The following is a 23,865-nucleotide window of genomic DNA, read 5'->3' on the forward strand; positions in this document are numbered from 1 at the left end:
TATAGCATAGTTTGACTGAGTACAGTGGCTCTGCAAGGTTCTTACTGGCAAGCAGGAGAAACACTTCTACCTAAATTAACCAGAAATGTAAACTGATGGAACCAGGCACAGAAAATAAGCAGAAGCCAAAGGAAGCTGGGTAGCATGGGAGCAGCCACGGTCATGCCACCAGAAAAGTCTGACAAGGAACCCACGCCTGTACAGTCTCTTGGAATCATCCCCTTTTATGGGATAAATTGTATCCCTTCAAAATTCATATGTTGAAGTCCTAACACCTAGTACTTCAAAAACATGATCCTAACACCTAGTACTAACACCTAGTACTTCAAAAACATGATCATTTTTGGATATAGAGTTATTGCAAATGTAATTAGTTGACTTATTCAGAGTAGATCCTAATATGACTAGTGTTCTTACAAAAAGAAAAAATTTGGACACAGACACACACAGGGAAATGCCACATGAGGATGAAGGCAGAAATTAGGGTGATGTTTCTACAAAGACTGCCAGGAAACCAACAGAAGTTAGGGGCGAGGCATGGAACAGATTGAAAGAACCAACCTGCCAGCCAACATCTTGACCTCAGACCTCTAGCCTCCAGGACTATAAGATAATAATTTATGTTGCTTAAGCCACCAAGTTTGTGGTCCTTTAACACCACAGCCCTAGGAAGTGAATACCACTGACTCTCCCCTGATACACCATTATGCAGTCTCTAATAGTCCCAGGATCTTTGCTCCATCTCAAAATTTAAGGTCCCAAAAGGAAGTAGCCAATTCAACAAGTCTAGGTCACATGAGCAAGCTCTGTTGTCAGGGAGCTGGAGAAAGAAGATCAAATCCCTGTCAGCTCCTGGAAATGGAAGCAAGGTCTTCTCTCCTCCCAAAGACAGATTCCTTGGAACTCCACAAATGGGAAGGTGCTGGGGGTGCTGTGATGCCAATAAGGAACCAATGGCTGCCATGTGGGTCAGTCTCATAGACTTTTCCAAGTTTACTGAGACATTGGAGGCCACATAAATCTACCACGTTATCCCAGGATGTGGAATCAATTTTTCTAACAATGATTCCTTTCTCATATTCCAAATAATTGTGATAGCCCTACATGTAAGCAGACTGTGTTTTAGAGTATATATAATAAAATATTCATAATAATAAAAGCATAATATGCTAATTAGACTGGACAGCCGAATGACCTTCCGGATGAAGCCAGGGTTGCGAGGGCCGAGCCCTTCGCACGAATTTTGTGCACTGGGTCTCTAGTACTCTAAATATATATAAACTAAGAATTAGTAGCACTTTTGTAAATATATTTGTAGCTAACAACCAAAAGTGAATAAATATCATTGACAAAGAATATTTACCTATCTGCGTGAGACATTATTCACTGCATCAAGAGACCATGTTTATTTGATGTATTACTTTACAGACCCCTTGCAATAACTAGTAGTAACCTGGAGTCTCCCCTGCTTACCCCCAGGGGTCTATAACCCATAGACTTGGAACTATTGTTTTCCATGTAAACTGATTTACTGGAAAGGCTCCATGCTGTGAGAGAATAAATATGAAATGGTTTTAATTTTCTCTAGACCTTACTTTCAACCATGTTTTGTTGAACCATTCTTTCCCATCCTTTCATAGTCTCTTTCAATTACATCAAGTTCTGTTTAATTTCCAATTTCAATCACAATTTAATTCCAATCTCCTATTTTCCCCTTTCCCCAGAAAGGCTGATAGAGTCTAGCTCTGAGAAGCCTGCTCTTCTGCAGTGGCGAGCTCCTCTGGTCCTTTGAGACAGGGAAATGGGAGAGGAAAGGGACAAATATCTCAGTTCTTTGCTGGCCTTTCTCTACTGGCTGCCCCTCTGTCTAGTCAGCATTGGCTGGACATCAGTGCTGTCTGTGTGCAGCAATTCCAACGCTGCCTCATTCATAGGGTGAGTGTGTATGTGTGTGTGTCTTTCAGGAGGCCCTGCATAACCTTCCTGCTTAATAATTCCCTGAGACACCCAACTGCAGCCTGAACTCTCCATCCTTTCCTCTCTGCTGTCACCGTTGGTGATCTTCCCATAGCTAATGAGGTTGCTTTTGATGAGAGGACAGCTTCCTTGAGTAAGGCTCAACAAGACTATTTAATTGCAGCTACTAGTCATTACATAGCATCAATACCCTTGTGCAGCGGTTCTCAACCTGTGGGTCGCGACCCCTTTGGGGGTTGAACGACCCTTTCACAGGAGTCACCTAAGACCATCGGAAAACACATATTTGTAATTAGAAATAAATATTTCACAATATATAATTACATATTGTTTTTGTGATTAATCACTATGCTTTAATTATGTTCAATTTGTAACAATGCAAATACATCCTGCATATCAGATATTTACATTACAATTCATAACAGTAGCAAAATTACAGTTATAAAGTAGCAACAAAAATAATTTTATGGTTGGGGGTCACCACAACACGAGGAATTGTATTAAAGGGTCGTGGCATTAGGACGGTTGAGAACCACTGCCCTTGTGTATCAAACAATGGAGCACATATTGCCAATTGTCTCCTGCTCAGGCTAAGTCAGCAAGTTGGCTGTTTAAGAATGCCCAGAAACTGTATCTCAATAAGGGTATGGGTTACACAGGTACATGCATTTGCCAAAGCATATTCGATTATATAGGCATATCTCAAAGATATCACAGCTTCAGTTCCAGACCATCACAATAGAGTGATCATCTCAATAAAGTGAGTCACACATGTTTTTGGTTTTCCAGGGCACATAAAAGTTATGTTATACTATCTGTAGTCTATTAAGTATACAATAGCATTATATCCAAAAAGCAATGTTCATATCTTAATTAAAAAATAACTTATTTTCAAAAATGTTAACCATAATCTGAACCATTACCAAGTCATAATCATTTTGTTGGTGGAAGGTCTTGCTTTGATGTTGACGGCTGCTGACTGATTAGAGGGGCAGTTGCTGAAGCTTGAAGTGGCTGTGACAATTTCTTAAAATCAGACAACAATGATGTTTTCTATGTTGATTGACTCTTCCTTTTATAAAAGATTTCTCTGTAGAAACTTTTTTTCAAAATTAGAGTCAGTCCTTCCAAATCTTGCCACAGCTTTATCAGCTAAGTTTATGTAATATTTTAAATGCTTTGCTGTCATTTCCACAATTTCACAGTCTCTTCACCAGGAGTCCATTCCATCTCAAGAAACTACCTTCTTTGCTCATCCATAAGAAGCAACTCCTCATTCATGAAAGTTTTATCATGAGGTTACAGCAATTCTTCAGGTTCCGTCTTCAGGTTCCACTTCTGATTCTAGTTCTCTTGCTCTTTCTACAACAGCTGCAGCTACTTTCCCCATTGAAGTCTTAAGCCCCTCAAAGTCATCCATGAGAGTTGAAATAAACTTCTTCCAAACTCCTGTTAATGTCAATATTTTTACCTCTTTGCCTTAAATCACAAATGTTCTTAATGGTTTCTAGAATGGAGAATCTTTTCCCAAAAGGTTTCAATTTGCCTAGATTCATCAGAGGAATCACAATCTATGGCAACAATAGCCTTATAAAATGTATTTCTTAAATTAGACTTGAAAGTTGAAATTACTCCTTGATCCATGGGTAGCAGAATTATGTGTTAGCAGAAATGAAAACAACATTAATCTCGCTGTACATTTTTCTCAGGGTTCTTGACCAGGTGCATTGTCAGTGAGCAGTAATATTTTAAAAGGAATCTTTTTTTAGCAGTAGGTCTCAACAATGAACTTAAAATGTGCACTAAAACATCTTGTAAGCAGATGTGCCGTCATTAAGGCTTTGTTGCTCCATTTATAGAGCACAGGAAGAGTAGATTCAGCATAATTATTATGGGCTTTTTAGAATGGTAAGTGATATTTTTAGAATAATAAAAATATTTAGAATGGTAAGTGAACACTAGCTTCAAGTCATTAGCTGCATTAGCCCCTAACAAGAGAGTCAGCCTGTCCTTTGAAGCTTTAAAACCAGGCATTGACTTTTCTCTAACAATGAGTCCTAGGTGGCATCTTCTTCTAATATAAAGCTGTTTTGTATAAATTGAAAATATGTTATTTAGTGTAGCCACTCTCATTAATTATCTTAGCTAAATTTTCTTGATAACTTGCTGCAGCTTCTACATCAGCGCTTGCTGCTTTACCTTGCACTTTTATGTTATGGAGATGCTTTCTTTCCTTAAGCCTCATGAACCAGCCTCTGCTATCTTCCAACTTTTCTTCTGCAGGTTTTTCACCTTACTCAGCATACATAAAAATAATGAGATTTAGAGCCTTGCTGGTTAAGCTTTGGTTTAGGCCCTAACCAGTGGTCGGCAAACTCATTAGTCAACAGAGCCAAATATCAACAGTACAACGATTGAAATTTCTTTTGAGAGCCAAATTTTTTAAACTTAAACTATATAGGTAGGTACATTGTTATTAACTTAATTAGGGTACTCCTAAGGCTTAGGAAGAGCCACACTCAAGGGGCCAAAGAGCCGCATGTGGCTCACAAGCTGCAGTTTGCTGACCATGGGTTTAAGAGATATTAAGGCTGATTTTATCTTCTATCCAGACTACTAAAACTTTCTCCGTATCAACAATTAGGCTGTTTTGCCTGCTTATCATTTGTGTTCTCATTGGAGTAGCTCTGTTTGATTTCCTTCAAGGACTTTCTTTTTCTTGACAATCACAATGTGGCTACTTGGTGCAAGAGGCCTAGCATTTGGCTTATCTTGGCTTTTGGCACGCCTTCCTCACTAGGCTTAATCATAGATAGCTGTTGGTTTAATGTGAGAGACCTAAAACTCTTTTTTTCACTTGAACACTCAGAGGCTATTGTAGGTCATTAATTGCCCTACATTATTCCATATTGTTGTGTCTCAAGGAATAGGGAGAGATTGAAAGATGGAAGAACAGCCAGTCAGTAGGGTAGTCTGAACACACATATTTATTGATAAAGTTACCACTCTTATTATGAGCAAAGTTATTAGATTAGGTTATTAGATTATATTATTAGATTGTGTCAGATCTTGCTTAGCAGACTAGATTATTCCTGAAGCCTCTGGAGAAACTCCTTTCTGATTAAGGTTTCACAGAAAATTCTTTGATAAATACTTTCTGCTGTTGTGGATGATCCCACTGGGCCAAATAAGAGGGTACATTCTAGAACTTACTAAACAGTGTCTTATTCCTAGAAGCAAATTATGACAGCAATGGCTGTAGATCCCACTTGTGTGGGTGGGCCAGAACTATGGCCACCAATAATACCTTAAAGTGGTCTTCTAATTTGTCTTATACACAAACCTTTCCTTTTCTGTCTTGTCCTTTTCATGAAAATATTTTGCTCACTCTGTCAACTAGATACTATGTTAAAAGTTAAAAGGTTAAAAAGTTGATTCCAGATGATCTTAGGGACAGGCAATAAAATATTTTGTAAGATATTACTAAAAATATTCTGAAATCACCATTTGACCAAATCAACAAAGACCACTGCATTCTGCCTTCATACTTTTTATCTCAGGATGGGCAAAACAAATTTGAATATTTGACACTTTTATTAGAGTATCCAGCAATAATCTTGAGGCATGCAACATCATTAGATTAAACCTGAATAGAGCAAGTCTGAAAAGAAGCACTATTTCTTAGAAACATCATTAAAAAAAATAACCCAATTTCATGTAATATTTCTCTTCCAAAGTAGCATGCGAGCTCATTCTGGCACTTTGGAAATGAATCACTTGCTCTGGTCTCACCCAGGAGGAGTAAATCATCCAATTTTAGAGAAGTTGCTAAAATAGGAGGAAGAAAATGAACTTTCCAGCATACTTACTCAAATGCCTATACCTGCTTTATATTAGATTAGGGAGTTCTTTTCCTTAGGCAGATTTAGGGATTTTATTCCACGTTGAAGATAACTAAGCACAAATGTGTTACAAGCCATCTCAGAGTCTTGTACAACATACTCATTCTGGTTGTGTCATACTCATTTATTCATCAAGTCATGGCTTTTCACCATTTGATAGTTCCTAAAAGTTAAATTTTCCATCACCTGACACAAAAAAGGATATTTAACGATAATTTATCAGCATTGGTTTCTATGTTGCTTTTCCTCTTCCCCAGTATTGCAGCATTTCTGGTGTGTCTGACCTGGCTAAGAAGAAAATCTTTGGTATTAACATTTTTCTATATATTCTACCAGGACATTGGGTACAATGGCAAGAAGCTGTGATCTTGGAGTAATCTAAAAAGAGTTTAATTAAAAATAGTTTAATTAATAGTTTAATTAAAATGGCATACAAACTGTGCCTAAGAGTGGGGAAAATGTAATTTAACTAAACAAATTTATGCAGAAAATTTACACTTAAAAATGTACATAAGGCATAACCAATTTTAAGTGAATTTGCAACCTTAAAAGTTAACTGGTTGGAAAGAACAATTTGCTTTTATGTTAAAGAGATAACATTTCAATAAAGTAAGGAATTACATATATGTATCTATTTTCAATGAATGCTAGTGTCTATAGTTAAAAATACCAATAAAATTTGGGAATGGTTCATTTTTCTCTGCAAGAGAATTGAGATGTAGTAATCCTTACCTATATAGACTTGGTTAATTAATATTTGCAGAGAACTCTGAGTTCTTGAAATAATAATCTCCATAGAAAGATGAAACAGATTGCTATGAACACCTGAGTAAGCCACTCGGAAAGGCTGGCATAAAAACCAGGATTTCAACCACTAAGAATAAAATGACATATCCATGCAGGTAACCATCAAAGGAGACCTCCAACCCATCACTCCTAAAGAAAAAAGAAATGTTAAAAAAGAAATGAGATAAGGAAATAGTCACTTCAGCACCACCTCATGCCCTTCTAGAACAGCAAGCCCCTACACCAACCAGTTATTTTTTGATCCACTCTAGTGCGGTCTTGAATTTAGAGAGGTTTTCTAAAATTAGTTAGTGTTAGCTGGTTAATATTCAAAGGTGGTCTTTTCCTAAAAGTGTCTGAGTTTAATAAGAGAGCTATTTGAGATGCATATAAAACATTCTTCAATATTCCTTTTGGAATAAAAGTACTGCTCTCTATCATTCTAGGCCTACAGGCCGTCTTGCCTTATAATTATAGTTGCCTGATCATTACCACCTGATTATTATGGGTGTTGGATAAAATAATTACTAATCTGAGAGGTTATGAAGACAGAGGATTTATTGATCTTTACCAGTTATCTAAACAATAGGCACATCTTTTTTCCAAGCCAAATTCTCCTGTCCGATGTCATTACACTAATTTTGACTTCTTTCCTAAATTAAATTCTTTCTCCATGAGAGAATATTTTGATAGACAGCCCACAGAGTATAGGACTTAATAACAGGCAACTGCTTCTAGGAGCAGAGCCCTCCTGACTGTGTTTCAGATCTAGCGAAAGTCACCAATTACCAGATTCTCCGGAGACCAGACCTTACAATGAGTTTTCTGACCCCGAGAGGATTTAGATAAGCTCTGGATACATTCTGTTCTGTGACATGAGCACTGAGTTGCTTAGCAGCAAAAATGTTCCTCCCCTCTCACACCTCAGCCAACAACATTTCCCCAAGATTTATAAGGTTGCAACAGGATGGGAGTGCTGAGCTTCAAAGTGAGAGAGCAGGTTTTTGCTAATCTTGCAGTAGGTTTAAGACCCTCAGGCAATATGCAATGTCTTATGAGTCTTTTCTTTCCTAAATTCCAGGATGGAAGGGCCCCCCAGGTGGTTCTGTTCTTTCCTCCCCCAGTGGTGTGGGCAGCACCAGCCAGGTAGGGCTTTAGGAGAGGTAGAAGTTCTCTTCTCAGAGGGATTTGTCTGATTAATCTAATAATGGGGGTGGGGAGCAGCATTTATAGGGAGAAAGTAATATAACATCTTTGAGTGCCAATTATACACCTAATGTCTAAGGAGAGTCAGTGTGGTTGTCAAAATCATGGTCTGTGAAGTGGGACTGCCTGGTTCAGATCCACTTCCTCCTGGTAACCCCTCTGAGCCTCTGTTCCTCATTTATGATATTAAAGAAGGTATCTAGTCAGAGATTAGGGGGTAAATAGGAGAACCTTTCAGAAACTTAGATGAGGACTGGGTGCATTGGAAGCTCTCAAAAAAAATCTTAACAAGTATGAAAAAAGAAAAAGTAGGTACTGTTATTCCTACTTTACATTTGAAGACACTGGATATCAGAAATGTCAAAGCTTCTCGTGACCAGGGTCATACAACTAATTAATAAATGGAGGAGTGAGGATGTGAGTCCAGGACTGCCCCCCATGCCCTTAGCACCAGACCTTGCTAGTATTGTCAGGAGACTGTGTTATACCCAGCACAGGAATCCAAGGGGCTGAAGATGGGTCATGGTGCCCAGGAAGCCACCAATAGAGGTTAATGCTCTGGAGAAAAGGATTGAGTTTCCCCTCAGTTGTCTTTTACAAAGTAGTTTTTCCTGGGAAGAATATCACAACTTAGGGGGAAGGGGGTTGAGGAAATTGACATCAGGCTGGGCACATGCCACATGCTGGGTGCTGGGACACACACTATGTACTTCTCATCTACTTCACACAATGGCGTTCAGTGTTGGTGTTATTATCCCATTTTATAGGTAAAGAAATGGAAGCTCAGAGAAATAAAGCATCAGTCCCAAGATTAAGGGCTAATTGATGAAGCTGAGCTCACCCACAGCCAGTCCTGTCTGCTTTCCAATGCCACCAGCTCTCTGTGCAGTACATCAACCAAATGGACTAACGTCCTCACGGAACCTAGATGAAATTGCTTTATCAACAATCTGGCAATCACCATTCTAACCAGACCTTGGCTATGGGCACCTGAGGACAGGACAGGCACCGAGGGCTGAGGAAAAGCAGAGAAGGCGGTGGAGAGGGTTGGGGGCAGGAAGCCACCAGCTCCAACCAATCTGACAGGCCACCTGCAATGCTGGATGCTGGAGAGGATTTAGAGTAGCAAGCAGTTAAAAATGGATTTTGCCATTAATGCATTTCTGATTAATGCCTTCCGCTCCATTCAGAAGTTAAGCAAGTTCATTTTCTTTTCGGAAGATCCACACCTTGGAGATTCTATAATTATAGCTCTTCATTTAACTCCTGTGAAGAAATGGCTGCATCTCTTGGAGTGAAATGACTACCTTTTAGAGGCTCTATCTCCCTCCGGTTGCCACTGCTGCCCTGAGCGCTCATTAGCCTGGATAGGAAATAGCTTTGTACAAGGCCGTGGAAGGCCAGCTGTCCTTAGGTTGAAGGGCATTTGTTCACCGAGCCCGTCTGACTCAGCAGTGAGGTGTGTGCGGAGGAAATCTCTCTGCCTGGCTTAGCTCTGCTCTTATTCGTCTTTCAATGGAAGGAGTATGGATTTTCTTCTCTATTCAAGTTCTACTCAGAAAGCAGAGGAAGTACATAATTATTTGGATGTCCCTTGTATCCTTCTGCTGCACATTTTACAGGAAATCTGACTATTAAAATATTATTCGTAATCTATTAAAATTCATTTGGGTTGTTCAAAAGCCGCTGTGTGGGAGGGTGGCATAAACACTGTACCCTGCACCGCAAAGGTCAATTTTGTTGAGCCCCAGCACAGAACACAGTGTCAACCAAACGAGGAGCAGAACAATAATTCTGGGGATTCTTGGGAGAAAGTGTTTCTTATTGTCCTTGGTTTTACAGGGCCAGGGTGTCCCAGGGTTTTCTCCAGTGGCCTCGAACAATTAAAATGTCAAAGGACGTTGGGAGGCAAGTGTCAGATCCTTCCACTGAGTCCTTCCCAGCATATGCCTGCCATGGGGGGCTGTCCCACAAGGAAGGTGCCCAGCACTGAGCAACCTTTTCCCAGCCCTTTCAGAAGCAGGAGAAATGAGGACCCCATCAGCATCCCATCACGTACAGTGTGACCCGGAAAGATCAAACAGAACGCAAGCTCAGAAAGCCTCTGGCCTTCCTCTCAGATCTTGCACCAAAATAATTAAACCTATCTTCAGTCTCCATTGGGCTGACTTAAAAGTGAGAGTCGCACAGCAGTCAATGCCAGTTCCTCAATTACCCAGTGTCCCGGCATCACAAAATAATTGTCATGACCAGGATTGTGATGTGCCACAGTGAGAAAGAAAGTCCTAGAACCTTCACAGCTACCGCTGTGGAGGTCAGACAGGTGAGATGCAGTTTGATCTCCAAATCCTATGGGAAAAGACCTGCCTCATTGAAAACAAAATAGAACCAAATGAACCAAATATCTCCCCAACACTAAGAGAGAGGTCACTGTTTACTAGCGGTGTGACTGTAGGTAAATTGTTCAACCCTGCTGTACTTTGGTTTTCTTATTGTAAAGTGGAGTTAAGAATACACCTACATTATAGGACAGTTGTGAGAATTAAATGGGTTCTCAGAACAAAACAGTGCCTGGCATCCAGCTATGCTTTACCATTCATCTTTCCTATCGAGGCATGTCAGTAGGCGCCTGTAGATCACACATGAATGAGATTCTGTGTCTGTGTCCATCCCTGACTCACCCACGTCCTCACCAACATTGCCAAATGAATAACCATCTGAGCTTGATTTTCCCCACGTCCAATAAGCCGACCACACATGTCTCTACCACACAGGAATGTGGTTCAAACCACCTCATTTACTGTTCTGATGCTCCCTGAAGCGACTAATATGAAAATGAATTTGCTAAATTCAAAACCCAACAAGACGCCTATGCTGACCACAGCTCTTCCTGAAAATATCAAAGTTAAAGCATGAAAGGAGGGATGTTTCAACATCATATTTTCATTATGCCAAGGCTTCGTGGATTTAAAAAAATTGTGTAAAAAAGCCTGACCCTGACAGGTCAGACTTTTTTGTTGTTGTTTGCCATTTTTGTACTTTAAAAGTTTCTGAGGATTATTCTGTGCTGCAGGCTAAATAAATGTTAGCTTAGCTCTTGGGCTACTGCCTATCAAGGGATTCTCTGAATGACTTCGTGCCTCAGGCACCATGAAAATGGATTTATGAGTTTTCCAGGCATCCACATAGCCAAATAAGGCTGTACATCAAAGGGCCCTATTTAAAGCTAAGTTAACCACCAAAGAATACTGCTAGAAGGAAAGGAAATGATAAAAGAAAGGGATGGGGAAAGTCGCGGGCTGAATGGAAAAGCAGCAGAGAGTCAATACTTGAGGGCCAGGCAGTAACTCACCCTAAAGCTACTCTTCTTTGTATAAAATCACACCACTGAGATAGAATGAGCGGTGAGCCACGGGAAGCTGATCCAGCATAAATCAGCATTCCACAGCTCCCACAGACACCGATCTCAGTCAACTGCTCCGGACCTATGGGCCAGAAGGGCTCCACATCACTTCAGAAGGGGTTCCCTCCAGACATGCTTTGTATTTGGGGTCCTAAAGTCAAACGTTATTGAACATTTCCAGCAAGCATGTTGATCAATTCCAAGATACCTACTGTCTTGTTCTTTGAAAAGCCTGGGAAGTTGTTCTCTTCTAGCTTAAAAATAGGTAATAGAATGTAAGGCGCTATTAAAAAAATATGTATGTTATTTATAGTGTGGATGAAAGGGGCCACATGCTAACCTGACAAGCTCAGGGGAGGCCTGCATGGCAGTCTTGCAAACTCAGAGACCTAAAGTAACCACAAAGGATGGTCTGAAATTAAACTTTAACTAAAAGAAGTTATGGTGGGCAGTTATGTCTTTTTGCATCTATGATAACATACCCTTGAAATGTCTGGGTAACTTGTAACTTCTCTTTTTCTGGACCCCTCATGGCACAACCTAATGTGCCTGGATGCCAGGACAGATGCCACAAATTCCTTCATTGTTACCATGTTAATTGTTCCTACACCCACCTAAGTATGTGTCTATCATTTTACTTTTTATCCAATCCCAGGGGTTTCCCCCCACTTTGCTTTCTCCCGCCTCTCTAGTCTATCCCAATGGATTTCATGTCACCCACCTACGTCCCTCTTTTGACTGCAATGTATAACTATAGATGTAACCCGCCATTCTCCGGAGCATTATCTCAGTCCACTGAGGTTCTGCTTCCCAGCAATTGTTGACAGTTTGGTTCAAATAAACTCACAAAAATTCTTTACAGGTTTGAATGTTTTTATGTTAACAATATTTTACCCCGCCTTACCACTTGCCATGCCCTTTATTTACAATAGTCGTGGTTTGCACGAGGCTTAAGGAACAATATCTAACCTCACACACATTCAAGTTATAGAACTATAGGTAACAGTCCAATGCTATAAAGCTAAGCAATAGGTGATGAAGAAATTATTACATGTAATTGTTCTTTCTTTCCTTTTTTGTTTTTGTGTAATGAGAAGTGTGTTAACCTGGGCATGGAATGGCAATCATGTTTGTGCAATGAGACCATTGGTCTACAGAAGCGTGGCCAGGTAGCTCTTCAATAAATAAAGCTACTGCATCTTCAACAACACAACCAAGAGCAGAGCTCTATGGTATCAAATGTTGTGGCAAGTTCTGAGCTTACACTGGCCAATTCTCGGTGGGAGTTCTTGGAAAAGTGAGAATGTGAAATAGATTTAAGGAGGATAAATGACACTGTGAACCCATCTCTCCCCCTCACTAAAGTTAAGGCCAACAGAACCTTCTGGCGGTTCTCTTAATTAGTCCAGAGAAGGCTGATTGGGCAAGACTAGGCCTGGGGAAAACCAGGATGTCCATTGATTGTATCCGTCACTTGTCATCTATCTGTGTCGCCCTCTATCTCCTTCTTCTCTGTGTTCTTTGCTTCCCACGACACTGCTACACAGTCCCATCATCCTCTCACCTCTTCTCCCTATTAAAACTTACTCTCAGAAAATAACAATACCCATCCACATTAAGAATGACAATAAAAAAGAGCTCCACTTGTTAGCAATTCTTTAAGAATCAGCATTTTGACAGATATCAAAGCTTTATGATAGAGAAGAAAGGTCTAAGGTAAGGATATAGTTTGTGGAGTTTATTATTTCAGCAGCTGAATGTCTTCAATGGATTGGAGTCTATTCTATACACCATTGGAAGTAGAACAACATGGAGTTTGCCCTCACGGTATTCACAGCCTAATAACACAGACATAAAAATGAATGCAGTGCACCACTGAGATATAAAAAATGACACAGGAGAGGTTCAGACAGTCTGAAGGGAAAGGAACTCACTCTCCCTAGGGAAGTGGGACAATGTGAGATTCCTGCTCTTAAAGGAAACGGAGGCTTTGCCAGGTGAGGGGAGGAGAAGGGCGGACCCTGCAAAGGGAAGAGAATGTGAAGAGTGTTTGTCGGGGAGGGGCCTTGGGGAGCATGCTGTGCTTGAGAACTAACCAAGAAAAGACTTCCAGGACCTTAAAAATCACACGCAGTAGGTGACGCTGGTTGAAGGAGACCAGGCCTGTGAATATGAACGTCACTTGCAGGTAACAATCATATTTAGAGAAGAAACTGCAGTGGACTGTCTGACCCATCACTCTTGTCACTTCACAGGACCTCATCACTGCCTTCAAAACTGGTGAGTTTGTCTTGTAGATTTCCAAGGGCAAGATATCCTCCTTTCCTGGCTAGAAGATCCAGCGTCTAACCTGTTCTAAAATGCTGGGGAGACTTACACAGGGAGCACAGATGTGAGAATTGAGCAAGCAGTGAGCAAACACCCTTGGCTGACATACAAGCCTGCCGCCCATCCCGTCTCACCTACATTATAGGTGGCATCTGTCATTACTGTTATCTCATGCATTTGCCACTATTTAGTACTTAGGTCCCACTAATCTTAACATTTTTTTGCACGCATTGTATTTTTCACTTGGATACTGTTAGAATTCTCCTGGGATGGTTGATAGAAGTTTCAATTACCAGCCCATTTCCTCAGCAGCCTGGGGGAATGGGAAGTGATCCCTGCCAAAAAAAAAGTTGCATTTTTCTCTGAATTTGGTGAAACTTCTGCTTCAAAGAACAGTGTGTTGTTGTTTTTTTTTACTCTCTCCCTCCCCCCGCCCCCTGCTGTGCTGCCTCCTCCTCCTACTTCTCTAGTTTCTAATTTAGTTTGGCCTCTTCTAGAAAGAGATGGACATTTCTTTCTAAAGAAAGTGATGCACTGCCTACTTAATTAATTTGGCTTCATGTTTGCTTTTGGTCTCCTAGGGCAGCATTTCTGAATGCTACTGATCCGCAGTTGCAGAAGGAAAACTAAGTGTAAGCCTCCCTGCGTTATTTCCAGACCCCAGCACCATCTATCACCCCCCCCCACCACCTCGCCTTGTCATTTTAGTTCCCCCCATGAGTGTGGGCAGCAACATATTTGGGCTTAATCATCATCGTTGTCCCCAGAAATCTGTCCTGCTCTTCAGTGTTGCCTTAATTAGCTCTTTAGTGATTGTCATGTTGTCACCATGTTTGGAATGTGTGTGCAATTTTCATTTTGCCTGTCACAACGCCAGCAAGAGGGTGCACTCATCCAAGGACTATGGGGTGGCCGCTGCTGGGATAAGGATGTTAGCTGCCTCATCCTCTGTTACAGGGACAAAGAAAGTGGGGCAAGGTGAGAAAAAACAAAGGCACAAATTAGGCATGGATGTGAAGGATCAGGGAGTTCCAGCTGAGAGGCAGCTATTTTTGAGAAATGAGAAAGGTGGGTGATAATGGTGACAAGAAGAAAAGTCTGAGATGTTCTACATTAAAATTGCAGGGGCTAGGCAGTGAGAGAAAGACACAGAATGGTTAGCCTGTTCATAGCTGTGGCCCAGCTCTGACACAGACTGCTCACATTCCTCTGTGCCTGCTGGAAGTTGGGCTTAATTTCCAGGTGGCCATTTCTGCAGATTATCCTAGCCAGGAGCCACAGAACTCCAGGAGCGTTCGCTTCATGGGGACAGGTGAGCAGGGCCGCTGCCCACAGCCAGTCCACAGGAGGGGACATTCCTTCCTTCAGGTGCCTGTCCCAGAGCCAGCCTGCTTTACTCTCTCCCACCCGTTAGCCTATAGTTAATGTAAATTCTTTTCAGATGGCTCCCATCTGTCTCTCTACTGGGTAGATACAAATTTAGAAATGCTTGCAGGCCTTGGCCAGTATGGCTCAGTTGGCTGAGCATTGTCCTGGGCACCGAAAGGTTGCCAGTTGATTCCCGGTCAGAGCATCTGCCTGTGTTGCAGCTCGATCCCTGGGCTGTGAAGGAGGCAGCCAATCGATGTTCCTCTCTCACGAATGCTTGCAGATTTCAAGACGATGGACATGTCTTTGCTACTTAGCCAAGCTCCTGGTGGCTTAGACTTCATGCCCCAAGAGCGACCTTCTTTAGTTTTTGCTAACAATGGCCCAATAAACCCTTTCTTTAAAAAAGACTTTTAGCTGTGGAAGTTAACATTTTAACACAGAAATTCTTCAAAGAATGGAGGACTAGAGTAGCCACAGTACAAGCAGAAAAGGCTAAGCCATTGGTCTGCAGAAGCGTGGCCAGGTAGCTCTTCAATAAATAAAGCTACTTCCTCTTCAACAACTTTACCAAGAGCAGAGCTCTATGGTGTCAAATGTTGTGGCAAGTTCTGAGCTTACACTGGCCAGTTCTTGGTGGGAGTTCTTGGAAAGGCGAGAGTGTGAAATAGATTGAAGGAGGGTAAATGCCACTGTGAACCCATCTCTCCCCCTCACTAAAGTTAAGGCCAAGAGAGCCTTCTGGCGGTTCTCTTAATTAGTCCAGTAGCTGAGAGCTTCCACCAGCTCTGAGGAAGGAGCTAATCCCTGCTTGGAATTCTCCCATCCATCCTTTTCAAAGACACTCAAGAAGGCTTAGTGAGTAGAAGAAATCACTTCGTTTTTGGAATTTGATTTGATTTCAAGTATTATATAAAACACAATTCTCAACTAACTCTTTTGTATTCAGAAAACAAGTGTATCTGTTTCTTTTTTCCAGCCTACATTTCTTCTCCCCGAGTGAATGGAATTATAATTAGTCCAAACAATCAATTCAAAGGCATTTGTTCATTTCCTACTATGAAGGGTGTACAAAAGCTTGAGCTATGGCCTCTGTGTGCCAATCTCACTGGCAGGAGAAGCTGTAAAATATTTGCACATCTGGATCAAAGCAAGAGCCAGCGATGGCCTGTAAGGCACTGACACTGGTGAACTTAGAGCCGAGGCACCCCGCTAAGTCCGTGTGGTCAACGTACTTGAGCTGGTTCGCCTCTCCCATGTAATGGAGCATAGACCAGTGTTCACTTCAGAGGTCCTTTCCATCCTCATTCGCAGGAAGGTGACAGGAGGAGCTTTGTGACATGTGGGATCGGGGTGGCACGTGGGCCCCAGAGCAGTCGCACCCTGGGCAGACTACTTGCGAAATGTTGGCATTCGCACACCAGCATCTGGCCTTGAAGCCCAGCAGAGGTGCCAGATGTTGTTTGTGAGCTAATCACTCTGGCCCTGCCTGGCAACCGTTTTCTACGCTGCATGATGAGCATCCAGTCAGGGGGGCAGAGCCCACGACTGAGAAGCGTGGAAGGGAAAGAGGGAGCGATGCCCAGAACGTCATTTCATTATTGGAATTTAAGGCTGCTTTTTAAAAAATAATGCCTTTTTTTCTTTTAATATGCCAAAATAGGCACTAAAGACTTTATTAGAGCAATACTTTATTTATTTAATTAATAAGATGTCTGATGGGATGGCAGTTAAGTACAATTATGAAAATTCATTCTAATAATAATAATACTTAGGGTCTCCGTAACATTTTGAATTCCAGAGTCATTTTGCATTTATTGATCTGCTTAATCTAATAAACATCCTTATGCAGGTGAGACACGCAGAGAACTTGATTCATAAGAATCCAGGGAGTAGGGACAAGAGCGGTGACAAGGCCACTCCCCCAGCCTGTTAAGGGAACTCAGACCCTGCCTGTAATATGATGCTAGTAGTTCTTGGTCCCAGTTCACCTCCTCCTAACTTCAAAAGTGAGGAATTTACCTAATGTATAATGACAAACTCGGAGACAATGCTTTCTTTTTCATTTCCGATATGGCCAAATGAAATGACCAATAGTTTTTCAATTAAGAAGAGGAGGGCAAACCCAGCCAACCACATGCACATCATACCATGTGGTGCAAGCATACAGCACCGGCTCAGGAAAGTTCTGCCTGGCTCCTTTGTGCATTTGACATGCCACATGCTCCATCACAAGAATAATTATTTTAGAAACTCTCACAGCTTGTGGTCCATTTTAGCTCCCTTAGCAGAGTCCGGGGATCAACCCACCAGTTAACCAATGCAGGTTTTGGAGAGTCCTACTGAGTATTCAATAGTATGTTCAATTCCAAGGAAAATACAGTGTAAATCTAAAACTTTAAGGACTTACAGCCAGTTGTGGAAAGATTAACCTTGATGGAAAGGGGAAATATTAAAATGGCATTTGATGAAAAGACCCAGGAAAGCTTTTAAATCGTGTCCTTGGGTTACAGTTATTGATTGCTGTGGAACAAACCTTCCTGAAATCAAGGGGAGGAAAACAAAAAGTGTTTTATAATTCTCACACATTCTGCTAGGAATTTAGATAGGGTATGGGGTGGATGGCTTGTTTATGCTCCCTTATGTGCAGAGCCTTAGCACTGAATGCTGGGTATGGTATGACTCCGGATGTTGGAGACTGTAATGATCTGGAGGTTTCTTCATCCACATGTCTCATATTCGGGTTGACTCAAAGGCTGGGCTCAGCTGGGACTGTTCACACACACACACACACACACACACACACACACACACACACATACTGGGCACTATTGCACACCTTGCCTGCTTCTAGATGCTATAATGCCTATTCCAGCTTATACTCTACAAGTTGAGTTGAAGCCCAATCATATATGAACAAGGCAGAACAAATATATTTGAAACAGGGAGACTACAGAAGGCTCTTGGATCAGTCAAGAGAGCAGAAACCCCTCTATGCCAAGATTTAATGCAGAGAATTAAGAGTCTAAGGAAGCCTTTAGAAGGGCTGGGGGAAGAAATATTAGGGAGGCTACTGCTGGCTTTCAGGAACTTGAAAGCATAGAAGTGTCAAGGATGCTGCCATCAATGATGGAGTGTGTTTATAACCTGGGTCTCTCCAGAGGGATTTAGAAGGGCATAGAGGAAATACTTTCCTTCATGATCAAAAATGAATAACAGATAAAGACAGCAAAAGGAGAGAGCCATTTTGCTCCCAGCTCCTTTTTTGCTTCGGAGAGTCAGAAGCTTAGTATGCTTGGGGCTGTGACAGCCTGGAAGGGAGACACCATCCTTATGTGAGGATGGAGAAGCAAAGGGCTGGTGCATCAACCCTCTAATCTTCCACTTGTATATTTATTGATAATTGATATTAATCCAGGCCTACTCTTACTGAAGTATGCTCTTCTTTACAGCTGGACATATCTAAATCGAAACATACACAGTACAGAAACAAACTATGACAGATTTCTGTGATGGTAGCAAGTAATCTTTGAATGGATTCATCGATTCAGAGCTGTTGTGCAGAGGAAAGCAAACTTGTCTGACTTCAGGAAGCTTAGCACCACCAGGCTGTGTACATAACCATTGTACATCCTATTTCTACCAACATATTTGTCAATAACCACAAGAAGATGAGAAATCCAAGATCTAGGTTACAAAATTTGCCAAGTTAGGTAGATGCATCCATTCTGCTCTTACATGTGGGTGAACCTTCAAAAAGCCAATGGAAGATAAAACCCAATTTTTGTCTGACTTCAGGAAGCTTAGCACCACCAGGCTGTGTACATAGCCATTGTACATCCTATTTCCACCAACATATTTGTCAAAAACCACAAGAAGATGAGAAATCCAAGATCTATCTAGGTTACAAAATTTGCCAAGTTAAGTAGATGCATCCATTCTGCTCTTACATGTGGGTGAACCTTCAAAAAGCCAATGGAAGATAAAACCCAATTTTGTTTATTCTCTGGGCAATGAGTAGCCTGGATTATCATTTGGCTAGTCCATTCACTCACAGAAACATGGGTTTCTCTGATTTATTTTTACCTCTTTCAATCTTAAAATTCCTGAGGAAGAGCTTTATTCTCTGGGCAATGAATAGCCTGGATTATCATTTGGCTAGTCCAGCCACTCACAGAAACATGGGTTTCTCTGCTTTTTTTTTTACCTCTTTCAATCTTAAAATTCCTGAGGAAGAGCCACTATTTTGTCTGGCCTCCTTGGTAAGAGTGGGACTGGAAGCGGGCAGCAAATCAGCGGTGAGTGAGGACAGGAGGGTGAGCAGCCCTATATTAAGGGCCTTCATGAAGGGAGCTGTCTCCGTGAAGCCAAATGTCATCTGGAATGGCAGCGCCACTGCCATTCAGCAGAGGTCATGAGAAGAAGCAAGGATAACCAAGACATGCTCCTTGTGCTGTGGAATCTCAGAATAGGATAGGGTACAAGAAGCTCAAGAAGAATGAGAACATGGATTGGAGGACTGAGTGAAAAAGGTGAAGAAATTGAGGAGTACAGATTGGCAGTTACAAAATAGTTGTGGGGGTGTGAAGGACAGCATAGAGAATACAGTCGATAATATCGTGATAACCATGTATTGGGCCTGGTGGGTACTGGAAATACCAAGGGGATCACCTTGTAAAGTATCAGATTGTCTAACCACTATGCTGTACACCTGAAACTAATACAAAATACGATTGAATGTAAACTGTAACTGAAAAGATTAAAACTAGAAGAGGAATAAGGACGCGTGAGAGTGCTCCTGGGATAGGGAGGACAATCGGAAGACTTCCCTGCTCTCTGACAGCATTTAGGACCTTAATCACACCTGCTTGGAGCATGAAGACCATGAATACTTCAATTATGATAATATGGTGTGATTTAGAATACCTCGATTCCTCTGACAAATTACCCCTCCGCCCTCTGCCAGACCTTGTAGGTCTTCAGCTTAAATCTTCATTCCTAAGTTTAAATTCACTGGAGAAAGCAAGTGTTTTATATCAATATAAAAGCATGCACAGAGCTATACAACTTGCCTTTTAAAAAAGTTCAAATATCAGGGCCTCACCTCTTGGTTCAATAGGTGAGGATGATGTGAGACTCAGGAAATCAGCTGATTCTGGATACAAATGGTCTGAGGACCTGACCACGGCTTTGTATTCTTTAGTGTGAATGCCATTCCCAAGGGCAAGTCTGCTTAAGAAAGAAAGTCCTCCAAAGTCACACAGTTCTGAGGAGGGAGATATGGAGAGATAGAAGCGTGTGGTGGGGGTGGTGAATAATGTAAAATGAAATTGAGTTGCTCAGTCAAGGTCATATGGCTAAATCCACCACCCAGATTTCCCAAGGGGAACCAGAAACGCTGGGATATAACTTCCAGAGAAATCTTCTATTGCCAAGTGGATTTGAAAATTGGGAGCTAAATGGAGTCCTGTGTTTGTTATTTATCCAATATCTGACCTTCTCAGTCACCTCTACTATGAATAAGGTTGGCAGAAACTCCGTCATAGTCCCTCTGCTCTGTGCCCAGCCCCGAGGAGCACTTTCAAGTAAAAACTGGAGAACAAACACTCACAGAGGAGACGCGGACCAGCTGGGGTTTATTTCAGTGTGCCAGCTTGACACAAACATGGGCGAAGGCCAGATATGGATTGGTGAGTCACCCACATTTAGATGCAGTTTGTGTAAAATGTTTTCATTTCCGCATCATGGAAGCAAATCTGAAAGCTTTCACTCAAACCATGGAATTTAATTCCCTGCAACAAAAAGTGACCTACCCCCAAGCACAGCTTTAAAAAGTCCCACTCTGACTCCTGCCTAGTTTCCAAATCTAGCTTAACTAGTTTGTATTTAATTGCAGCATAGAAACAGCCAAAATGATCATATTTTGCCTCTGGTAATTCTCTGCAGCCTACATGAATTGTTTTTAAATAAGAATGAATTAAAGTGTGGTTAATCTTAGTAGCACATAATCCTTTCAAAACAGACTTTAGATATTGCCTTTTCTTTTGAAAGGCACTGATATCACCTAAGGCCTGAATGTCTGCACTTTGGAGTTGGGGTGGGGGATCAACAGCTTCTTTTAGCCTGCATCTGTAGCCATCTGCTCCCTAAATATTCATTTTGCAGAGAAGTCTTACTACTGTTTGCAAGTTTTCAGAAAGGCAAGAATTAAAATATAAAAGATGTATACATTGCCTTCAGATTTTTTGTCCAGCATCACCTTTTAATGTTCATGATAAAACCAGTCCATAGGAAATTTCTCCCTGATTTCAGGTGTAATGCGGACTGTACATTTTATCATACAGACCAAATGATTTGATACATATGTATCAGAGGATTCCTGATCATCATCACAACATCTTAAAGAGAGGAGATCTTTGTGGCAAATAGTTCAAAATTATTTCTTAACAGCTTCATTGAGGTATCATTTACATATAAAAATTGTATATATTTATGGTGTAAAACTCAATGTATTGATATACATATACACTGTGAAATGATCACCACAATCAAACTAATCAACATATTCACCACTTCTACACAGTTACCAGTGTGTGTGTGTGCGTGTGTGTGCGTGTGTGTTTGTGTGTGTGTGTGCCACATTTTATCTTGAATAACTGAAATTTTGTACCCTTTGACCAACATCACCCCATTTCTCAGCCCTCCAGACCCTGGAAACCACCATCCTACTCTGCTTCTATAACTATTGTAGGTTCCACGTATAAGTGAGATCATACAGGATTTTTCTTTCTGTGTCTGGCTTATTTTGCTTAGCATGATGTCTTCCAACTTCATCCATGTTTTCACAAATGGTAGGATTTCCTTATTTTTTATTATTTTTTAAATATGTTTTTATTGATTTCAGAGACAGGAAGGGAGAGGGAGAGGGAGAGAGAGTTAGAAACATCGATGATGAGAGAGAATCATTGATTGGCTGCCTCCTGCAGGCCCCCCACTGGGGATCAAGCCCACAACATTGACTTCTGCCCTGACCTGGAATTGAACTGTGACCTCCTGGTTCATGGGTTGATGTTCAACCACTGAGCAACACCGGCCAGGAAGAATTCCTTAGTTTTTTAAGGTTGAATAATATTCCTGAGTGTAAGTGAGTGTGTGTGTGTGTGTGTGTGTGTGTGTGTGTGTGTGTGTGTATTACATCTTTATCCAATCATTGGCTGAAGGACAGTTAGGTTGTTTCCATCTTTGCCATGTAAACAATGCTACAATAAAAATGGGAGTTCAGATATCTCTTAGAGAATCTGATTTCCATTCCTTCAAGTATATAGCCAGAAGTAGAATTACTGGATCATATAGTAGTTTTACTTGCACTTTTGTACTTTTTTGAGGGAACTCAATACCATAAATTAGTACAGCTATTATGAAAATCAGTATGGAGGCTCAAAATTATTTATTGAGCAATTACTGTGTGTCAGGCTTGAGATATATCAATGAGATGGATATCCACCCTGTGATCTTTAGTAACTCAAATCCTTTTAATCTTGTTTTCTCATTAGGAAATATTGAGAGAATTGAACGAGATCTCACAGCATGGCTCTAAGATTCAATAGAATTAAAGAGCTTGCAATCCTTGTGTGCTGGCAACAAGGATATACTGGTGGGTGCTGGTTATAAGAAGAAATTTGACTGAAGAAAGACTTCGAAGGATGGGAATAATCCTGATATCAAGAGTTTCAGTACTTTTATTATGACATGTAGTTATAGTTGATTTACCATCATCTTCTTAATCTGGTTTATTAAAAAAAAAAACACTCAGCCAATCCTAGTGGCAAATGTTTTAGCATTTTTTTTTTCATTTTTCCAACAAGTATTTATTATTAGTTAAGCCATGATTCAGGATTCTAGGGTGGGATGTACCTAGGCGACCCCCAACCCTTCACCTCCCTGGGAGAAGGATGGAGGATGCCCAGTTCAGATCTTCCCAGGAAACGTGCCTTCTGCCCAGCGGTCATCCCAGGCCGAAACCCAGGATATGGGGCACAGGGACTTGTACACACGCCGGTACCATTCACACATGGAGGCATCACCCCCTTTAGCAGTCATTGCCTGCTCATAGCGGTGGAAGTCCATGTCGTTCTGCCAGCAGTTCCTGGTCAGGTTCTGGTTGGGGAAGCGGCTGTCAAAAGGAGCAGTCCGGTAGTTCTTGATTTTGGTCTTGATGTCTTCTGCCATGTTGCTGATTCCTAAAGACACCCCTGAAGCCGCTCGCAGCTCAATGTGACCTCAACAAAGAGACTCCCATGTTTTAGCATTTTTCTGCTAATGTTTTTAATCAAAACTAAATGAAGATATTACTGTCATTAAAAAATAAAAAATTCCCCTGGATAAAAGAGAAAGGATTCTTTTGGTGGCAAATAGGAAAACATTTATGCCCCCAAACTAGGTGGTGATACAGCATGGTCTCTGGGAAGGAACTGTTTGAACTTCTTGAGGAGATCCGTGTGCTGAAATTTTAAGCCTGAATTACCAATAAGCAATCTGAGTACAGTCCCCAACAATCAAGAGAGGCTTTAGGATTTTGATGGCAATTTAAAAAAGAGATTCCACACTGTTTTACCAATTTTCAATGTTAAGAGGAAAAATAGCATCAGGAACTTCACTGATTAATAACAGGCAATTTTTACTTTCTACTACTTTTTTTTGTTACAAAATTGCTTTCATCTTGTTAAAATATAAATAGGTATAATGGATGGATGGATGGATGGATGGATGGATGGGTGGACAGATAAATAAAACTTAGATAAAATCCTAGAAAGAAAGATTTATAAAACTGAAAGTGAAGAGTATCACTTTGTATAAATGGAAATTTAGTATAAAACTAAAAATACCTCCTACATA

General features: G+C 41.1%; 1 protein-coding gene across 1 annotated transcript; it reads right to left on the reverse strand.

Annotated features, from left to right (window-relative positions):
• Window positions 1-22,820: 22,820 nt before the first annotated feature.
• On the reverse strand, window positions 22,821-23,260 carry LOC102243207 (cytochrome c oxidase subunit 6B1). The gene has a single exon (XM_005853110.2). The coding sequence runs from the start codon at window positions 23,197-23,199 to the stop codon at window positions 22,939-22,941; it is 261 nt and encodes an 86-aa protein (XP_005853172.1). The 5' UTR covers window positions 23,200-23,260; the 3' UTR covers window positions 22,821-22,938.
• Window positions 23,261-23,865: the final 605 nt, after the last annotated feature.

This window comes from Myotis brandtii, unplaced genomic scaffold (assembly GCF_000412655.1).
Source record: "Myotis brandtii unplaced genomic scaffold, ASM41265v1 scaffold1, whole genome shotgun sequence".
Taxonomy (NCBI): Eukaryota; Metazoa; Chordata; class Mammalia; order Chiroptera; family Vespertilionidae; genus Myotis; species Myotis brandtii.